This window comes from Martes martes, assembly GCF_963455335.1.
Source record: "Martes martes genome assembly, chromosome: 4".
Lineage (NCBI taxonomy): Eukaryota > Metazoa > Chordata > Mammalia > Carnivora > Mustelidae > Martes > Martes martes.
In genome coordinates, this window is record NC_137891.1 from 176,810,243 (window position 1) to 176,831,716 (window position 21,474).

The 21,474-nt window shown below is 50.7% G+C and overlaps 1 protein-coding gene across 1 annotated transcript; it reads left to right on the forward strand.

Moving 5' to 3' along the window:
* The first annotated feature begins 5,901 nt into the window (after positions 1 to 5,901).
* MUL1 (mitochondrial E3 ubiquitin protein ligase 1) lies at positions 5,902 to 14,115 on the forward strand. The gene is made up of 4 exons (XM_080800038.1): positions 5,902 to 6,143; positions 10,046 to 10,133; positions 10,526 to 10,646; positions 12,047 to 14,115. Exons 1-4 carry the CDS (start codon positions 6,024 to 6,026, stop codon positions 12,774 to 12,776), a joined length of 1,059 nt encoding a protein of 352 aa, XP_080656164.1. The 5' UTR covers positions 5,902 to 6,023; the 3' UTR covers positions 12,777 to 14,115.
* Positions 14,116 to 21,474: the final 7,359 nt, after the last annotated feature.

Below are 21,474 nucleotides of genomic sequence, written 5' to 3' on the forward strand. Positions count from 1 at the left end.
ATAAATACATAAAATCTTAAAAAAAAAAAGTCTTATTGTTCCAAATGTTGGTGAGGGTTTGGAAGATCTAGAACTCGCATACATCACTGATGGGAATGTAAAATGGTGCAACCATTTTGGGGAACTGTTTAGAAGTTTCTTAAAAAGTTGAGCATTTATCTACGGTGTGACCTAGCATTCTAGTGCTAGGAATTTACCCCAGAGCGGTAAAGTTTATGTTCATACAAACATTTGAACACGAATGTCCAAAGCAGCTTTGTGTGTAGTAGTTGAACTAGGAACAGCCCAGATGTCCATCAGCGGGTCAATGGATAAAAAAATGGAGGTGTATTTCTACGATGGAAGACAATTCGCAGTAAGAAAGAGATGGGCTGTCACTGATACACACAAGGTAGGTGAATCTCAAAATGCTGATTCTGAGCATAAGAAGCCAGAGACGGGAGAGTACCTGCTGTGTGATCCCATTTACAGAAGATGTCAGAAAATGCAAACTAACTTATAGTGACAGAAAGCAGATAGGAGGTTTCCTGGGGATGAAGGATGGTGGGAGCAGAAGAGAGGCATCACCAAGGGATTCTAGGAAACTTTTTGGGGTGATGGGTATGTTCACGATCTTAATTGTGCTAATGGTTTGATGGGTCTATGCAGATATCACAACCTATCAAATTGTGGGGTGCCTGGGTGGCTCAGTGGGTTAAGCCTCTACCTTCGGCTCAGGTCATGATTTCAGGGTCCTGGGATCAAGCCCCGCATCAGGCTCTCTGCTCAGTGGGGAGCCTGCTTCCCCGCCTGCCTCTCTGCCTGCTTGTGATCTCTATCAAATAAATAAATAAAATCTTAAAAAAAATAAACCTTTTAAAAAAACTTATCAAATTGTACACTTGAAATATATGTCAATAAAACTGTTAAAAAAGAAAATTATAATGTTCGGTTGATAACATACTGTGTTGAGGAATTTCAGAGTGAAGTAGTGACAGGTCAGTCCCCATGTAGGGGCTAGGACTTCTCCCATGGTTTGCGGTGTTGGCGAGGCCAAGGCCCACCCCTACATCCTCACAGGCCATTTTGCCTTCCACAAGACTTCCCATCTGTGTGCTGGAACCTTTGGTCAGTCAATGGTAAGTAGGTGCCATGGGCCCAGAGACGACTGAGAGCGAAAGTGAACCCTCTGGGCTTAGACTCCCCCCTCTGCCCCTACCCCGGGTGCACCCTCTTTTGGGAAATCCTCAAAGCCTGCGTCCTTCCATGAGCTTCTGACCGTAGCATCCTCGGGGATGGACGGTGGGTCGACCCTCTGACCTCTAGTCAACTTGGCCCCTCCCTTTTCATCACACTTTTCACCAGCTGCCTTGAATTGATCTCTCAGGCACTCACCCTGTCTTTTGTATGAGATCATACCCTAACACACTTCCTTTTTGCCATGGCTGTTGGGAAGCTCACGGTCAAAGATGGTGTCCAACTGTAATTGCTAACTCATTCTAGATGCCCAGTACCTGTTAGTTTCTTGCTCCTTTCAGCTGGGTTTTGAAGATTTTATTTATTTGTCAGAGAGAAAGAGAGAGCACAAGCAGGGAGAGCAGCAGGCAGAGGGAGAAGGAGGCTCCCCGCTGAGCAAGGAGCCTGATGCTGGACTCCATCCCAGGACCCTGGGATCATGACCTGAGCTGAAGGCAGTGGCTTAACCAGCTGAGCCACCCAGGCGCCCCTCAGCTGGGTTTTGTTATTGATTGATTTCTATGTTTATTTTTAATATATCTGTTTTATGGTATGTTCCATCTTAGGAAGTCATCTCAGTTTCTTTTCACAAATCTCAGTTTCTTCAACCGTTGTAAAAAGAAAAAAAAGTCTCACTTGTACCCCATGAGAGGAGGGGGCATGTCCTGTACATTATCCTTGTGTCCCATATCTGGAAGAGTACATTACATGGGGAAGATGCTTATTAAAAACATTTTGAGTACATTATATAATATTATGTAATTACATAATTATTATATATAATTATATAATCACATTATATATACAGCATATAATTATTATATAATGATACTTATTATGTTAGAGGCTCTCCCAAGGGAAAGTAGGGACACTTTATGACAACCAGATGTCGATCTTTTCTATTTTCTGTCTCCCGTGGCACCTGTCTGGTAACTTCAGTGCAGGTGCTAAGGTAACTGCTTTTGTATCAGTTTGGGGCCTGGACCCTGCTAAGCGTCTTGCTGGATAGATGGCCGAAGAGGGCATTTACTCAGTGACTCACAGGGAACTGTTGCTCATCCGAGAGGAAATTAATGGCCTCAACTCTGTGTTTCCAGTGGTGGCGCTGTCCTTGGTAGCCCGTCTCTCCCAGGTTTGGCACCCCCAAAGTCTCTCCTCGTGCCTTGGGAACTTATCTCACTTTCTTGAAATCAGAGGCTCATCTTTACTTCGTGACTCCGTGAGGACAGCCATTCGGAGCTGGGAATGGTTCCCTAGGGACATCTGGCTGCAGCCGAAACTGCCCATCTCTCATCGTTCCTAACAAGGGCCATTGGATGTGCATTTCAAAATGTTCCAATAGGACCGTGCTCAGCATGCCTAATGAAGGATTTCAGCCTTTGGCAAAGAAATGGCAGGGTTTCGTTGAGGAGTGATGGGTCTCTTAATGAGCTCCCAAGGAACCCATGAACGCGTCGGCAGACTAAAAAGCAAGAGGGCCCCAGAAATCAGAAGCCATAAACAAGGACCCCTAGTAGTGGGGAGACCACACCTGTTTTCATTTTTATGGCCCATTCTTTGTTCGTTCCCCTGCTGTGTGCTAAGGATATAGGAATTTTGATGATAAGAAAACAGATTAGATCATGCTTTGCGGGTTCTCAAACAGCTTTACTAGATCTCATCCCCAATATGAGGGAGTTTAAATTTCTGGTTTGGCTTTTAGGACCCTACGGGATCTGCTTGCAACCTTCCTTTTTAATTCACTTGATCCCCATTCTCTGTCACTGCATGTCCTAGCCTTGAACTATACCAGCCAGCTTTCGGTAGCTTCCGCACTTTTGGTCATCCTCTTCCCTCTGCATGAAAAGTCTTTCCTACCCCCAGGTCTCCCCTCCGCCCTCTGTTCTGTGTGCAGAACCCAAATTCCTTCCCTAGTGAGGAAACTAAACCGCACCTCCCTATGCCGGTGGTACTTTGCTTGCCCTAATTTCACTAGGTCTGGATAACAGAAAACCGTCCATGTCTGTTTCTCCCCAAGATCCTAAAGAGCCAGAAGGCAGAGCCTGGCTGAATATGGTGGTGTCATGTGGAGTGGCATGTTCTTATTCTTTTACTTATTTTTTTTAAAAGATTGTATTTATTTATTTGAAAGAGAGAAGAGAGTGTGAAAGAGAGAGAGAGAGAGAAGCAGGGGAGGAGGGGCAGAGGGAGAAGCAGGTTCCCGGCTGAGCAGGGAGCCTGATATAGGGCTCCATGCTAGGACCCCGGAATCATGACACGAGCTGAAGGCAGACACTTAACTGCCTGAACCACCCAGGCACTCCTCTTCTTGTTCTTTTTATTATTTATTATTTAATTTTTAAAAAAAGATTTATTTATTTATTTGACAGAGATCACAAGCAGGCAGAGAGGCAGGCAGAGAGAGAGAGGGGGGAAGCAGGCTCCCTGCTAAGCAGAGAGCCCGACGCGGGGCTCGATCCCAGGACCCTGAGATCGTGAGCCGAAGGCAGAGACTTAACCCACTGAGCCACCCAGGTGCCCCTATTTTTTATTTTTTTTTTTAAAGATTTTATTTGTCAGAGAGAGAGAGAGAACACAAGCCCGGGGAATGACAGGCAGAGGGAGAAGCAGTCTCCTTGCTGAGCAGGGATCCTGTAGGGATTACCAGGACCCTGGGATCATGACCTGAGCCAAAGGTAGACACTTACCCAACTGAGCCACCCAGGCGTTCCTCTTCTTGTTCTTTTAAAATCAAGTTTTATTAAATCAGAATATGCCGTATATGCACACTAAAAAGTATAAAAGAGTGAAAAGTCACTCTGTTCTCTAGCCCGCAGATTCCTTTCTATGTGAATAACCAATATTATCAGCTTTTTATGAATCCTTCTAGACATATATAAACATATATATTTTTCTTCCTCCTCTTTATTTTTTTTAAAAATTTTTGAAGGTTTTATTTTATTTATTTGACAGAGATCACAAGTAGGCAGAGAGGCAGGCAGAGAGAGAGGGGGGAAGCAGGCTTCCTGTTGAGCAGAGAGCTCAATTTGGGGGCTCAGTCCCAGAACTCTGGGATCATGACCTGAGCCGAAGGCAGAGGCTTTAACCCACTGAGCCACCCAGGCATCCCTCTTCCTCCTCTTTAAAATAAATGGGATCATACTTACACAGTTTTGCATTTTGCTTTTTCACTTTACGATGCCCACATATACATACATTTATAACTTATTTAACCAATTAACTTGATAATGTGTCAGTTGTTTTCATTCTTTTGTTATTAAATACAATGCTGCAGTGAATAATCTTGTATATTTGCCATGTTCAGATGCGTAACTGTTTATGGAGGAAGAATTTCTGGAGGTGAAATTGCTAGGCCAATAAGTATGGGCACTTTTAATCTGGATCATCATTGGCTAATTGTTCTTTACAAAGAACATCCAGATTCACACCCATAAGCAATATATGGGAATCTCTGTCCCTTCACCGTTGCCAACATGCTGTGTTATTAACTTTTGAACAAGCTATTTATTTGTTTGTTTGTTTGTTTGACAGACAGACAGGCAGAGGGAGAGAGAACACAAGTAGGGGGAGTGGGAGAGGGAGAAGCAGGCTTCCCACCGAGCAGGGAGCACCAACGATGCAGGGCTGGATACCAGGACCCTGGGATCATGATCTGAGCTGAAGGCAGATGCTTAAAGACTGAGCCACCCATGTGCCCCTAGATTTAATTTTAAGTGTATGTGTGTGTGTGTAGCAAATTCATGATCACTGCTTGGGTTGAAAATCATCAAAATTATCTGGGATTGTTAACAATCTGGAGATTCTAAGCCCATACTCACAGAAAAGTAATTCTTGTTTGACTCCAAGGGTAATTAAGGAATGTGGTAGAAAAATGTCACAGAGAACCCGTTTCTTTAATAAAGAGATTTTACTTTTGTGGAGCAATTTACAGATTTTAGATGCATTTTACACGCATTGATTTCGATTTTGGGTATCTTCTGATTATTTCAGTAGGGAGATTACTAAAGAGGTCAGAAGAGAGTCTTAAATCTGCCCCATAGTCGCGTTGTGAGGATTAAATAGGATGTCTGCAAACCTTTTGTCACAATACCCGGCATATAATAGGCGCTCAATAAAGTAGCTCTAGTTATTAGCTAACAAACAATAGGTTGTTACATGCTGCGATGACAGATTAAGGGGCTACTTAGGTGGTAAAATCTGCCCTCTTGGCAGCAAGGGCTCTGGAGCCCGATCAATTTCTCTCTGGCAGTGTGACTTTGAGCACATTCCCTAACCTCCCCCGCCTCAGTTTTCCCATCTGGAAAGTGGAAGAATAAAATCCAAGGCTCGAGGTTTGCCCTGAGCTTACATAGGCCGTACTCTCAAGGGCTTGCTACACACTAGTTCTCTTCTCTCCTCTCAGTCTATTGACTGGAGCCATTAAGAACCCATCCAAGAACCCGATAACCCAGGAAACCAGAGGGATCGAGACCAGGGCGACACGAACGCCCCCCGCCACCAGCACACCGCGCGTCCAAGGGCAAAGGGTCACGAGCGACTAGCGATCTCCAACTACCCGGCACAACCACCTCGCCTCTCCCCTCGGCGAGGGAGACCCCGCCCCTGCGCAGGCTCCGGCAGCCCGGCGATCACCCCGGTAACGCCGTCTTCCGGTCGACTCGGCCCCGCCCATTTCCGGCCCGCGCGAGCGGGAGCGGGTTTCCGGAAGGGCGGCTTGGGGGCGCGCTCCGGGGCGGAGGGCGGCGGAGCGCGGGGGGCGCGCGGCCTGACCTCGGCGTCGCCGCCGGCACGCAGGGCTCTGCGCAGCTATGGAGAGCGGAGGGCGGCCCTCGCTGGGCCAGTTCCTCCTCTTGGGCACCAGCTCTGTCGTCACCGCCGTCCTGTACTCCGTGTACCGGCAGAAGGCCCAGGTCGCCCAAGAGCTCAAGGTCAGTGCTGCAGCCAGCCTGGCCTCAGCCGGCTCACCCCTGCCCCCGGGAGTGGTGTGAGCCCGCCGTTCGCCTCGCGCCGCTCCAGCGTCCGAAACGGCCCTAAAGAGGAAGTCGGCCCTTGAGAGATGTCGCCCCGCCAGGCACGGGAGGAGCTGGGATCAGAATTCGGGTCTCGTGATAACCGCTGCGCTGCCCCTCTTCTCCTCAGTCGCCCCCGTTCCTCAGAATCTCGACTTGGTTACTTTATTGGATAAATACTTAGGGGAGGCCTGCTGGGCTCCAGGCACTGGGGCTCTGGCATGGGTAGAAGAGACAAAAGTCCCTGCCCTCATGGAGATTCCATTCCCGTACAGCGAGACCGAGTGTAGCTCAGATGGTATGACAGACCCAGGCGGGGAAGAGGGGAAATGCAGCGCTGGAGAAAGGGTTTGCTATTTCAAATAAGGTGACATTTAACAGAGCCCAGGAGGAAGTGAGGGAGACTGGGCAGGTGTCTAGGGGAAGAGCAGTTCACGTGGTGGGAGCAGCCAGTGCAGGAACCCTAGACTTTGCCCATTTACGTAACCACTCACTTCCTTGCTTCTACAGACTCTTCCTTTTTAATATTTTAGTTATTTTAAAAATAACGCTTGCTTTCTTAGGCTGCCCTCGACAGCTTAGCACATTCTCATCTTGTTATTTTTTTCTTCACCACAATTTTTTTTTAAAGATTTTATTTATTTATTTGACAGACAGAGATCACAAGTAGGCAGAGAGGCAGGCAGAGAGAGAGGAGGAAGCAGGCTCCCCGCTTAACAGAGAGCCTTTCGCGATGCGGGGCTTGATTCCAGGACCCCGGGACCATGACCTGAGCCGAAGGCAGAGGCCTTAACCCACCGAGCCACCCAGGCGCCCCTACAATAATTTTTTGGGGTAGGGAAAATGACAACCATCTCCAGATTGCAAATCAGGAAATGGAGGCGCAGAGCAAAGGTCTTACAGCTCCTCTGGTTGGGACTTGAGCTTAGGTCTTTTGACTCCAAGTGTAGGCTCCCCCCCCCCTCCTGATTGACCACATTGCTTTATTGTGAATGTCTGACTGGCCCATGAGAGATGGACCTCTTTAGGTCAGAGACTGTCTTATTTATCCTTTTTTTTTAACCCACTTCTAGGTTCTAACTCAGTGGTAGATGCTTAGTAAATGTTTGTGGATTCCTTTTGGCTGAAATACCACAATGTCACAGTACCACAGTTAGGGCTTCACTTGACATTTATTTGAAGAAGGATTCCTAAACCTTAGTTCATTATCATCATATTGTTTTCAGGAAGGGCTTAGAAACCAGTGTGTGAAATCCCTGCTGGGGAAGGGAGTTTGGTATTCCATCTGAAATGAAGCAAGTTACCAGACAGTTGGATTTGTGGTGCAAGTGGCCTCCTAGTAAATTCCAGCTGCCCAGTTGTTTGTCTGATTATAAACAAGCAAGTTACTGCTGAAGTCATTGGCTAGAGGTATTACCAATGTTTCACTTTCTGACCCTAGAAGTTTGAAATCAGGCTGGCTGAATGTGGGACCTTTGAAGCAGTGAACTCTCCAGAATCCAATTTTGGGTGACCTTAAAAGTTTTGCCAGTCAGTTTCCAAATGAGGATGAAATAGCCCCTTCCTGGAAAGAGTTGGAATTCCTAAAATTTTAGATTCTGTTTTCTTGATCAGATTGCAAAACTTCCAGAGTAGGTTTGAGTCTTATCCTTGTGTAGCTCTCATAGTGATGGGAATGCCTCTTTATGGCTTGCCTACACGTGCCAGCCCCTGGGCTAGGTTCCTTCACACCTTATACATCATTTATTTTTTATTAAATTTTTTTAAGGATTTTATTTATTTGAGAGAGAGAGAGCGAAAGAGAGCATGAGCAGTGGGGAGAGGAAGAAGCAGACTCCCCGCTGAGTAGGGAGCACGTGAGGCGACATCCCAGGACCCTGAGATCATGACCTGAACTGAAGGCAGACGCTTCACTGACTGAACCACTGGGTGCCCTCCCATCATTTAATACACATAAAAATCAGTGACAGTTTCCTCTCCATTTTCTACAGCTTTGGAGACAGGTTCAGGTTGTTCAAAGTCATGGTAGATGCAGTGAAACTTGATTCAACCCCAGGTCTTTCTGATCGTATTCCCTCTCCCCTTTAAAAAAAATTCTAACTAGCTCTCCTGTGACAGGTAGATACTCTACCTTCTGTGTGACTTGGAGCAAAGCACTTCACCTCTCTGAGCCTCTGGTTCCTGATCTGTAATTGGGGATAATGTCTTCTGTATAGGGACGGTAGGAGCATTACATGCATTTATGCTTTTAAAGTGTTTAGCGTGCCTGGTGTATACACTTAACCTTTGAGCAAAATGGGTTTGAAATGTGCAGGTCCATTTACATGCAGATTTTTTTCAGTAAATACAGTACTGCGAATGTATTTTCTCTCATGATTTTTTTTAAGAAGGATTTTATTTATTTTTTTGAGGAAGAATGACACAGTGAGAGAGGGAACACAAGGAGGGGGGCATGGGAGCCGGAAAAGCAGGCTTCCCGCAGAGCAGGGAGCCCTAGGTGGGGCTCGATCCTACGACCCTGGGATCGTGATCTGAGCCAAAGGCAGATGCTTAACTGACTGAGCCACCCAGGCGCCCCTTGTGATTTTTAAAAAGTCTTTTCTCTAGCTTGCTTTATTGTAGGAACACAGCCTATAATACATATAACCTACAGAATATGTGTTGATTGACTGCTTAGGTTATCAGTAAGGCTTCTGGTCAACAGTAAGCTCTGAGTAGTGAAGTTTGGGAGCCAGATTTATATGCAGAATGCAGATTTTCGACAGTGTGGCGCGTCAGTGCCCCTCACCCCTGCGTTGTCCAAGGGCCAGTTGTAGTCTAAGTGATGATTCATTCACTAACTTATTCATCAACTACATACTGAGTGCCTGCTGTGGGTCAGGCACTGTTCTTGGCCCTAGGGGTCAGCAGTGAACAAGGCAAGTGAGGTCCCAGCTGTCCTCCAGTGTAATAGTCCGGGGGAGGGACACAGAACAAAGGAGTCAGTAGACTGTAAGTGTTAGTTGCTGGGCAGTTACTGCACTATGTTCACACTGTAGGTGGTTCATAAGTTTGGTTTGACCCGGCTCCTGTCATGCACTGTGTAGGTCTAGCTTCAACTTCGAGCAACCTCAGTGACCTTAGAGTACCCATCTCTCTTCATGCCTCAAGGGCTTACTTAGCTGGCAACCTTCAGATTTTTTTTTTCCATCCTTCCAATTTGTTGGTGGCAGTTCCCTGCAAGCGGGAAGTGCCCTTGATTCATCCCTGAATCCCCCGTGCCCAGCCCACATGGATACTCAGGAGCCGGTCATTGGTTTTATTAATCTCTTTATTTTTGATACAGCAGTGCCAGATGGCTTGGTCCCCGTGAACAGCAGGTTGGAAAGTGAATCAGAGCGGGTGGCCCACCATTGCCTGAGCCCCTGCTGTGTCCGAGGCACTGGCGCGGCTGCTTTCCACAGCAGCCCTCTAGACGCGTGGCTCTGTGTCATCGTCAAGAAGAGATGAAATTTTGTTCTGTCTGTGGCATGCAAACCAATAAGTCCCTTTCATATTTTCACTAAGAAAAAGTTAAAATGAAGAGGAGGGTGTGTTTCCGTTAACTGGGGAGAGAATGTCACCGGCACCCCCGTTTGGAGGGCGGCAGATGCTGGTTATGTGGAGAAACTTCTGGGGCACAGCTTGGGAATGTGACTCTCCATCCTCTCCTTCCTGCCTGATTTCCTTGTTCTCTTTTCATTACGTGAAAAAAAGTAAATAGGCTTTTTTCGTGTTGGGCCTGTCAGTGTGGTAGAACATGGAGTTTTCAGCAGCTGGTTGAATGTGTTGTTTCCATTTAGGGAGCTAAAAGAATCCACTTGGGTGAAGACTTAAAGAACATTCTCTCGGAAGCTCCAGGAAAATGTGTGCCTTACGCTGTTATTGAAGGTATGTTTATTGGCAAAATTAAAAAATTTCCTCTTCTCCAAGTTTGGTAAAAAATCTTCTTGGCTGATATTAAGGTCCTTTTGTTTGGGGCAGTGGTCCAGAACCTGGACCTTGGCGTCAGGAAGACCTGTGTTATCGCTGTGTGATCCTGGTGCAATTACCCAGCCTTTCTGAACCTCCATTACCCCATCTGAACAAGAATTCCAACCTTTCGGGGGGGTTGGAGAGCTGAAATGATGGATCCTCATAAAGTGCCTGCAGAACAGAACTTACAGTCATGTCATTTTCCTCATTTTGATCAGTGGAACTCAAACTAAAAACAATATTTAAATCACCTTGAAAGGAAAGGGCAGAACAGTTCTTCAGAAGTAAAATCATCTGTTTCTGTTTAGGGGCTGTTCGATCTGTTAAAGAAACGCTCAACAGCCAGTTCGTGGAAAATTGCAAGGGCGTGATTCAGCGGCTGACACTGCAGGAACACAAGATGGTGTGGAACCGGACGACCCACCTTTGGTACATAGCCTTTCTCCTCTGGCCAGGCCTCCCAGTCGGCAGGCTCAAACTCGGGTGTCCTGGGTACTGTTTCCATGTCTTCGGGTTCCCCTGAGACAAGGCCTAGACCGGTTCCTTCATGCTGATGGTATTCTCGTGGGAGAACGGTTTTTCTAGACAATCCTGGTGGGTTTTGTTTTGTATTTTTTTATTGTGGTGAGAACGCTTAACATGAGATCAGCCCCCGCCTTTTTTTAAAGATTTTATTTATTTGAGAGAATTGGGCGGGGGGTGTAGAAGGGCAGAGAGAGAGGGAGAAGCAGACTTCCCACTGAGCAGGGAGCCTGATGCTGAACTTGATCCCAGGACCCCAGGATTATGACATGAGCCAAAGGCAGATGCTTAACTGACTGAGACCCAAGCGCCCCAAGATTTATCCTTTTAACAGCACTGGAGCATACAGTACTATTAGCTACAGATGCAAAGTTGTACAGCACATCTCTAGAATATATTTATCTTATATAACTGGTGCTTTAGACCCACTGAACAGCAGCTCCCATTTTCTTCTTTCCCAGCCCCTGGCAACCACCATTCTTCTGTCTCCATGAACGACTATTTTATTTTTACTTTTTGGAGAGAGAGGGAGAGCATGTGTGTGTGTTCGCGTGAGATGGGGGAGGGGCAGAGGGGGAGGGAGAGAGAATCTTAAGCAGGGTCCACGCTCAGCACGGAGCACGACGTGGGGCTCGATCTCACAACCTTGAGACCATGACCCGAGCCAAAATCAAGAGTCGGATGCTTAACCGACTCAGTCACCCAGGCGCCCCTGAGTGTGACTATTTTAGGTCCTTCATACAAGTATTTGACTTTCTGTGTGGTGGCGTAGTTCCTCTTAGCCTAATGTCCCCCAGGCTCATCCCTGTTGTCACTGTCACATATGGCAGAATTTCCCTCCTTTTTATGGCTGAATAATGTCCCGCTGTGTGTGTATCACATTTCTCGCTCCACTCATCTGCTGGTGGGCGTCTAGGTTGTCTCCACGTCTTGGTTCGTGTGAATAGCGCGGCGGTGAACACCGGAGTGCAGATACCTCTTTGAGCCCCTGATTTCACTTCACTGGGATGCATACCCCGAGAAGTGGGATTGCCAGATCATACAGTAGTTCTGTTTTTGACTTTCTAAGGAATTGGATATTTATTTGAAAGCGGTAAGGAGTGGTAAACGGAGGAGGTGATCTAGGACAGTGCTTAGTGCCCACGGATCAGCCTGAGAACCTCAAAAATGGAGCTTCCCTGTCCCGAGGCACTAGGATAGCAGAGATTTGTGCGTATTTTTCCGGTTAGTGCGGACATTACCCTCTCTGCCTGGGCAAGGGGCGTTTGCCATTGTCTATTCTCTCTGGGGTTCTCTCGTTGTTTCAGGAACGACTACTCAAAGATCATTCACCAGAGGACCAACACAGTGCCCTTCGACCTGGTCCCCCACGAGGATGGCGTGGCCATGGCCGTGCGAGTGCTGAAGCCGCTGGACTCCCAGGATCTGGGCCTGGAGACCGTGTACGAGAAGTTCCACCCCTCCGTCCAGTCCTTCACCGATGTCATCGGCCACTACATCAGCGGCGAGCGGCCCAAGGGCATCCAGGAGACCGAGGAGATGCTCAAGGTGGGCGCCACGCTCACGGGGGTGGGCGAGCTGGTGCTGGACAGCAGCTCCGTGCGCCTGCAGCCCCCCAAGCAGGGCCTGCCGTACTTCCTCAGCAGCCAGGACTTCGACAGCCTGCTGCAGGGCCAGGAGGCCCGCGTCCGGCTCTGGAAGGTCCTGACGCTGGTTTTCGGCTTCGCCACCTGCGCCGCCCTCTTCTTCATCCTCCGCAAGCACTACCTGCAGCGCCAGGAGAGGCGGCGGCTCAGGCAGCTGGAGCAGGAGTTCCGGGAGCACGAGGCGCAGCTGCTGAGCCGCGCCAAGCCCGAGGACAGGGAGAGTCTGAAGAGCGCCTGTGTCGTGTGTCTGAGCAGCTTCAAGTCGTGCGTGTTTCTGGAGTGCGGGCACGTGTGTTCCTGCGCCGAGTGCTACCGCGCCTTGCCGGAGCCCAAGCGGTGCCCCATCTGCAGACAGGAGATCGCCCGCGTGATCCCCCTGTACAACAGCTAACCGTGCGAGGGCCCCACGGGCGGACGTGAGGGGGGCCACCCCTTCTCAGGAATTTTTGTCGTGAGGCCTTTAGGAGCGCAGTGATGGGGGCCGCTGTTAGCCCAGCTACGACTGAGGGAGGGGACTCGGGTGGGGGTGTGTGTGTGTGTGTGTGTGTGTGTCCTAGTCCCATGCCTCTGACACTGGGATGCTGCCTTGCTGCTGCCGTGAGAGGGGACCCTTCCTCCGCTGGCTGAGCCTCACGCTCCCCCCTCCCCCGGGGGTGGATGTGGTAGCCTTGCATTCCTTCCTGGCACCTGTGGAGAGTGTGTGTGTGTGTGTGTGTGTGTGTGTGTGTGTGGCCTAAGGGCCCAAGCCAGCGATCTCTCGCTCTTCTGGTCCTTTCTGGGGAGTTGCTGTGGTCTGGAACCTTGAGTGACTCAGCCAGCAGGGAGGCAAGCCGGGCGCCGGGTCTGGTGTACGCCTCACCAGGCCATCTCTGAAGCGTCGCCTTTGAGGAGACTGTCAAGTCTTTCTTTGTTTCGCTTATACCCCAGGAGAAGGGCCAGGCTGGATGTGTCACCTGTGTCCCTTTCCCCTCACCTCCTTACCTCTTCAATGCGTGCACATGTGTGTGTCAGGACAGAAGGGAGTGAAGCCTGCTGCTTGCCGGTGGGCATCTTGCAGATGGGGCTCTGATCAGCAGGCTGAAGAGTGGCCACTTGAAGGGACAGTTGGACTGTCACGTCGTCCCCAGTGGTGAAGATGGCAGCTTGGCAGCCGCCCTCCTGGCGTCTCCGTGACCTAAAGGGAGGGCCGTCCCAGCACACGGAGCACACCGCGCACACTGCCGGCCCTGACTGGGAGTTCCCGGGGCCCAAGGAGGCTGAACGCTGGCTCCGGCTTTCCCTGCCTGAGATGAGCCTGGAAGGCCTCACCTCCTGCAGGAAGCAGTAGGGCCACTGCTCCCCCAGCCTCGCTCTGCCAGCCTCCCTCCCAGGCTGTCACCAAGGCAGACGAGCCAGCCAGGACCCCGAGCACAGAGCCTTCTCCAGGGTCCTGCCTCCTCACATCAAGAAGTGAACGTCCTGTGGCAGAATCTCATTGTCCCTTCCTGGGTTGCTGTTCACCCCCTCTCCTGCCCCTCTCTTGCCCCTCTCTTTTTTGTGGAAAGAAGTGGGGGAACCCCCCTCACCTCCGACTAGTCAGAAGTCTTGTGCACAGCTCTCCTCTCCCTTCCCTGGCTTTGAGTATTCATCCCCTATCCTCCTCTGGGGGAGGTGGGGTGCTCTTGGGGGCAGATACCCCTTATATGCAGGATCCAGTGTGGACGGCACAAAATAAACACGTTACAACCAAGTGTTAGCCTGTTGCTTTGTCAACGAAAGTTCGGTGGTTTGGGTGAGGCTTGCCCAAGATGGGATTGAATCCTACCACGGTGGAATGATCTAGAGACCTCATAGCCACTGTGTGTGTCTTCTTCCTCGGCAGAGAGGTGCTTTGGGGCTCCTATAGGGGGTGCGCAGCTTGATGAGGCAGAGGCCTGGGGGCGGACGTCCTGGAGAGCAGCTGGTCAGTATCCCTGGCCTTGCTGAGAAGTCCTGAACAGAAGGGCAGGGAGACGGTGGCACCGGGATGGGGTGCTGGGGGACAGCAGGGGGGAAATGAGCATTTAGATTTTATACTATGCGCTCTTCTGAGCTTTCATTTCAAGGTCAGCTAATCCTCAGGAAACCTGTGGGCTCTCATGGCGTCTGCATCTCACAGACGAGGAAATCATCCCCGAGGGGAAGTTTGTGGGGCTGGGAGCACACCGCCAGTAGGTGGGGGGTCCGAGTTTGAACTCCAAGCTGTTTGCAAGCCGCTGACCCTCCTGCTCGCTGGCGGTGGCTAAGTTCCTCAGGGTCCATGGGAACCGCGCAGGACACTCGCTCCCGAGTTCATGGAGGGGCGGGCTGTGGAGGCATGGGCAGAGGTGAGAAGTCGCTTGCCAGCACTGAGTCCTGTCTGGGGATGTGGGAAGAGCCTGGGGGCTGGGCGGGTGAGGGGGTGACCCAGGCCCTGAAAGTGCCCGCCCCTTTTCCCTTGTCCTTCAGCCTTGACTTTTTCAGAAGGTCCAGCTTTTATTTTTTTATTTTTAAATTTTATTTATTTATTTTTAAAGATTTTATTTATTTATTTGACAGATCACAAGTGGTCAGAGAGACAGGCAGAGAGAGAGGGGGAAGCAGACTCCCTGCTGAGCAGAGAGCCTGGTGTGGGGCTTGATCCCAGGACCCTGGGATCATGACCTGAGCCGAAGGCAGAGGCTTAACCCACTGAGCCACCCAGGCGCCCTAATTTATGTTTATTTTTTTAAAAGATTTTTATTTCTCTGAGAGCGTAAATGGTGAGGGGGGGGTGGCGAGCAGAGGGGGCAAATCTTCAAGCAGACTTCCCACTGAACGCAGAACTTGATTTGGGGCTCTATCCCAGGACCCCGAGAAGATGACAACCTGAGCCACCCAGGCGCCCCGGTCTGGCTTTCAGTAGAGGTGGAACGAACCGCCTGTGGTCGGCGTATGTGGCGAACTAGCCAGAGTTCAGCTCTCAGCACAGATTTGTGAGTAAGCCCCGCCGGAGTGATCGAACAGGGAAGGCCACCAGCTCTACCCCATCCCCACTTGGATCTGGGCAGACAAAATCTGCGTCGACTGTTCCTTTAAGCCCAGCCGGGGCCACGGAGCTGTGGTACACACTCCCCGCCTTAGGAAGTGACAGCTGGCGGGAAACATGGACACGCGTGTACCCGGGTTCAGTATTTGAGGTCCCTGCTCAGTCCTAGCCCAGGAGGGGCTGACGCTGTCTCCCAGCCTCCTGGCCCTGTGGCAGTTCCCTCCTTCCACTGAGGACCCTCATCTCCAGGAGGGCTGAACAGGACCTGCCCTGAGACAGAGGGGCCCAGGCCGGGGAGTGGGGAGTGACAGGGAGAGGAGGACCACAGGACATTAGTGTCGAACCGACCTTGGGGTAGTTGTGAGTTTTCAGTTCTTTGCTAATTCAACCCTCACGCTCCATCAGTTCAATCCTAGACAGACACCTTCAGGAGCCCTCTTGAATATCTGCTCCTGGCGTCTTGAACGTCTGCGAGGCACTTGTGTGCATTAATGCGGTGGGTGGGTAGGGTCCATAGAGTGGACATGGTTATCCCTGCTTCACAAGCGAGGCTCAGAAGGGCTCTGTGTTTGCCTCCAGCCACATACCATTGTGAACCAGCCCGTGTCAGGTTCCTCACAGGCGGGGTTACTAAGACTTAGGGCAAGCAAGAGGGGGAGACTGTATCACCCCATTTTGCAGGTTATATGATATGCTTGAGGCTACTAAGGTCTGACTAGAATGCCTCCACATTTTGTCTTTATTACTTTAAGCCTGAGAGGGGAGGGGAAGTTGTCCAACAGACCCTCGAGTGTGGCAGACCCAGCGTTTTCCTGGCCAGTCAGCACCTCCACAATCACCAGTCACCCCCTGGTTTTACATATCACAGGGAGAGGCTTTGTGCTTCCCCACCTTATCCTGATGGAACAGAAGCCAGAAGGCAGGTCTTTGGAATCCTAACTCGTTCAGAATTATGATAGAAAATTAAAGAAGCAACAATATGGGGAACATTTAAAAAGCAAACAACATGACAAACTTGGCCAGTCTGGCACCCTTTACAAGCCTGGTCCCAGGCCATGAAAATCCCAACTGGATGTTGGGTCTGAGGCTGATGATCCCACAGGGCCTCTGGAATGCTCAGAGCAAGAGCTGGTCATGTTCAAGCTCATTGATGGGCACTTATTCATCTAACAAACATTTGTTAAACGTATATTTAGCAATCTGTGCCTGGAGATGCAAAATGAATACAACAGTCTCTGCCCTCAAAGGGCTCCGAGTCGTCTCTATACACCGGCATTGTTTGAAAGGCAGTAAACCTTAGGGGGGCGGTGTGATGACCCTCAGGGGTTGGGCATTTTTGTGGTTCACAGAATACAGGAGCTGGGATGGGCCTTTGAAACTGACCTGGTTAGAGCAGATTCCCATTCAAAATCCACCAACCAAGGGCAGTTCCGTGTTGCAAAAGGGGAGCCAGGCAGAGAAGACGGACCCCACAGAGCCTAGAATGACCTAGGAAAGCACCAACCTGACCGTGTCCATCCTCTGCTGGAAGCTCTTCCCCAGGGTCCCTGTGATCTCCAGCCCCAGGCCCTGACTCTTCCCTGGCATCTGAAGGCCTGTGTAATCCAGCCCGGGCCACGTGTCCACGCCTCTCCACATCCCCCTGTCCCACGCGTGTGGCTCTGGCCACGCAGTCAGTGAGGCTCCTGAGACAGGCCGTGCCGAGTCCTGCCCGCGGCATCCTGGCCCTTCACCTCGCTCATGTCTACTTACCCTTTCAAACTTAGCTTTAGGTGGTGTCCCCTCCATTCCTAGATGCCTCCGCGGGGTTGGGGCCCCTGCCCCTGAGGTTCCATAATACAGTCTTCTCATTCCCGCACCGAACCTTGGGAAGGACCTGCCTCGTATTTTCTCTCGGGTCGTCCCTATACACTAGTTAGAGCTAACATCAGGGCTTGTTCTTTGCTGGGTACTCACCAAGTGCTCGCCACGATCCCTGTCATTTAATCCGTATCCTGAGTTACGTGTTTGTATTAGTCTTCCTTTAAAGAGAAGGAGACCGAGGGATGCCTGGGTGGCTCAGTTGGTTAAGCAGCTGCCTTCGGCTCAGGTCATGATCCCGGCGTCCTGGGATCGAGTCCCATATCGGGCTCCTTGCTCGGCAGGGAGCCTGCTTCTCCCTCTGCCTGCCACTCTGTCTGCTTGTGCTCACTCTCGCTCCTCTCTCTCTCTCTGACAAATAAATAAATAAATAAATCTTAAAAAAAAAAAAAAAAATAAAAGAGAAGGAGACCGGGTCCCCGGTGGGGGAAGGGAGGTGCTCTGTCGGTCACGTGTCTGCCTTCAGATCAGATCCTGATCCCCAGGTCCGGGGATCAAGTCCCAGTGGACTCCCTGTTTAGCGGGGAGTCAGCTTCTCTCCCTTTGCCTCTGCCCCACTTGTGTTCTCTTTCTCTCTCGCAAATAAATGGATAAAATCTTTAAAAAATAAATAAATAAAGAGAAGGAAACCAAGGCCCAGAGATGTCAGGGATCTTGCCGAGCTCATAAGAGAGTCAAGATTTAAGCCACGCAGTCTGACTCTTAGGCCTAAGCAGTGAATGTCCATGGAAGGCATGTTGAGTAGCAAGTGTACCAGACGTGCGGTAAGTGGTCTTGAAAGGCTGCCTGTGGGAGTCGGTTAACTAGACCAGAGAGGAGAGCCATGACCTGGTTGTATGAAGTGAGGGAAGGGCCTCCTCTCTAGGGCTTTGGGCCAGTGACGATAAACCGTATGAGAGGAACAGCACGTCCAGCGAGCTGACCAGAGCATTGAGGACTCCACATAGGGAAGTTGGAACGATGTCATTGTGTGGTGGCAAATAGTCTGCACTGGCAGCCCGAAGGCTGGCCTGCTCTCAGGTCCTGGCTCTGTGGCTGTGTGATCTTAATGGAGTGATTTGACCTCTCTGGGCCGCAGCTCTGTCTATAAATGGAGTGAGTTGGATCGAAGCCCTCCAAACCTCCAACCAGCTCTGCCATTTTGCATGTCTGAGAGTGGGTGGGGGAGCAACGAGGGGGAATTTGGGGGCCCTCTTTGGGGTTGCAGGTCTGACAGAGGAGAGCTGGGCCCTCTTCAGGCTAGCTGCCCACCATAGCTTCAGGACCACATTTCCCTAAAGCCAGGGAGAGCAGCACATGTTCTAATTAGATAATGTTAACTTATCAATTTTGAATGAGATAAGTTTCGATGTATGATGTCCTGAATTGCTCCCTGGGGTGCTCATTAGTCACGTTCCCTGCAGCTGCCTTATTGTTTTCCAGATGCCAGCCAAGGGACCTGGCATTTCGCTTCCCCAAGAGCGGGCCGCACGAGGCTGAGCCAGTGACCCCAGCCTTGGTTAGAAGGGCTGACCAGGCCTGGGCCGGGGTCCTCCTCTCTTGCCTTTTACCCTCTGTCCTTGCCAGAGCGACTCCCTTCCACGACGTTCCTCAAATTCAGATCCCTCCAGGATTGAGACACGACTCTGGGGGCCATAACTGAACTCAACAAGCATTTATTAGGCACTGAGTGTGCCCGGCACCTTGTATCTGTAACCTGAATGTTCTCTAGGCTGGGGGAGGGGAGGGAGGGACAAATGAGGTTGTGTTAATATTAAAGTCCAAATTGCCCCAACTGAAGGCCTCCCAGCCCCTCATCATCTTTCCTAGTATGTAAGGTTCTTCATAGGGTGGAGCTTCATAGACTCTTGCAATAAGATGGTCCATAGTCTTTATTTCTTCCTACCCTTTCCGACCGCAGGGCTCGCAGCATGGGATCTCTCCTACTCTTGCAGTCCCTGCCATGACCTCCAGGTGGCGCTGTGTCCCCACGGTTGAGGCCGGCTGGAGGCCTCAGGAACCACCTAGGCTGTGCTTCCAAAGGTCTTCGCAAATTTTCTGAGGATCCCGAACTGCTGATCCCAGGTCTAGCGGGGCACAGCCTGGAAAGGGGAAAAGCAGGGATTTGTCTCTCTGGTTCCTTCCTTTCTCTGCCTAGCTCACCAGGAAGCTGGGTGGAGATGTGAAAGTTTCAAGAAGCCCAGAAAATTCTGGGGGAAAAAATCTGCCATTTCTCCCCCGATAATTTTCCAGGCATTCACATCTTTAAATATACTAACCATGATTTCTTTCAACAAAAACGAGATATGCATAATGCATCACATGTTCTTAAAATACCCGAATGACTTCACGCTGGTAAAGGATGCTTAAAAAATTGTATGGCATAGATTCTGATTCTCCCCCAAGAAGTGTTTTCTGGGCAGGAGAAAGAAAGAAGTGTCTCTTAGCCCGGCCTGCTGTCCTTGCTCTCGGTCTCTTCTGTCCTGCCTTTGCCTCTTGGCCCCCTCATCCAAGTGCCCAGCTCCTCTGTCCCCTGCTCTGGCTGCCTCTTGTCAACTACTTCACTTGGCAGTCCTACCTCTTATCTGCCCTGTTTGCCTCTTGCCTCCCAATGTGGGTAAGAGTTTCTTCCTCTGTGTGTGGATCTGTCCTCTTCCCTGAGGCTTTCCTAGGCTCTCTGCTGCTGTCTGCTGCTGCTTCTGTGTGGCTCTCTCCCCTCCCATCTTTCTCACCTGTGCCTGCACCTGCCCTCGAAGACGAAATTTCCTCTTTCCCCGTCCCCTGCGCAGGCGGGATAGGATGCGGAGGGCTCTGTGACCATGCAGTGGCTGCTTCTCACTCTTCTCCCCTTCCTGTTACACCGGGATTTCCACTCCTAGGGGGCAAGGGCCCTTCTGAAACCCCTGGAGGGCTTTAGGTGGTGGCATTCACAGCATGGGACTATCCCCTGCAGTGACCCTACAGCACCTCATCTGATCCGTACAATCTCCCTTTGAGGCTGATGTAGGCATCCCCCTTTCAGAGCTGTGAGGAATTCTGGCTCAGAGAGGGAAGCAACGGCATCCACGCCCATGCGTGTGGTGTAGGGAGGGGTGTAGGAAGGGGTTTAGGAAGGGGTGCAGCTGGGCGAGGCACGGGTCTTCTGATTTACCCTCTTTTACTTGCTCTTCAGCAGGCCCAGTAGACAGATCTGTGCTGGGAGACCTGGGGTCTTGGTCCTGACGCTGCCTCCTTTTGTTGTCGCAGGAGACTGTTGGGGAATGGCATTTGTGGGATCTAGTCCTGCGTTCTTTAACTTTAAGGGGCCATGGAGGTTCAGAGATCCCCTGGGAATTGGGTACACAATTTTCTGCTTCTGGGAAAGAGAATCCCATCTCTTTGATCAGATTTCCAAGTTCTCGGCCTGCAAGAGGGTTAGACTCTTTAAGCTAGAGCCGAGGCGCAGAGACCGGAAGAGGCTTGTCCCTGGTTTGGTGACTCCCGGGTGTCCTCAGGGAGGCAGTGTTGCCCAACAGTTGGGAGCTCAGCCTCGCGTCAGACCCGCTGCCTCTCCTGGGCCCTTGCAGCTCTGGGCTTGCCACTTGGCTTTCCCGGCTGCAGACCCTTACAGATGGTCTAAGGCAGATGAGAGTCACTCCCCAGGTAATGGTGAGCATAGACTGTCTACAGTCGTTAGCATGATCAGGGGTCTGGTAAGCTCTTAGTAGTGACTGGGCAGTAGGAGTCTGGGGTCAGGAGGTGGTGGTGGCCCTTTCTGAACTTGCTGGGGTCAGCTCCTTCTTTGTCCCCTTTAGCTCAGCTCATTGCTCTGGTGGGGTCAGGTACCCTTTCATCAGCAGACTTTGGGGCTCTTGGGAGCTCTGGACAGATGAAGGCAGACCCGTAGGTAAAGTATCCAGAGCCCTGGCTTCAGAGTCAGACCAGTTCCCAGGCTCCTGAGCCTCCCCATGTGTCCACAGGGCTAAAGGTGTACCGATCCCTGTCTGCCCCTAGGGTCGCGAGGATGCCAGAGAGCACCATGGCACCAGGCCTGTCGGCTGCCCTCTTTTTTCCCAGCCTGAGAGGGGCTATCATTTCCCAGGGTGACACAGAGCCCCAGCACCCCAGCTGCTGGGTCTGGTTTGGGGGTTGTAGGCAGAGCTGCTCTCTTAGAGTTCCAGGACCCCCCCTTGTCCCCCCACATGTGAGGATGTGGAAGGAGGAGGGTGGGGGAGAGCAGAGTCAG

What these genes read in the sequence shown, in the direction of transcription:
- MUL1 (XM_080800038.1), top strand. Translation starts at nt 6,024, where the DNA reads ATGGAGAGCGGAGGGCGGCCCTCGCTGGGCCAGTTCCTCCTCTTGGGC. An exon ending in AGGTCGCCCAAGAGCTCAAG is followed by an intron (nt 6,144 to 10,045) that starts GTCAGTGCTGCA and finishes GTTTCCATTTAG; the next exon opens with GGAGCTAAAAGAATCCACTT. An exon ending in AACCGGACGACCCACCTTTG is followed by an intron (nt 10,647 to 12,046) that starts GTACATAGCCTT and finishes TCGTTGTTTCAG; the next exon opens with GAACGACTACTCAAAGATCA.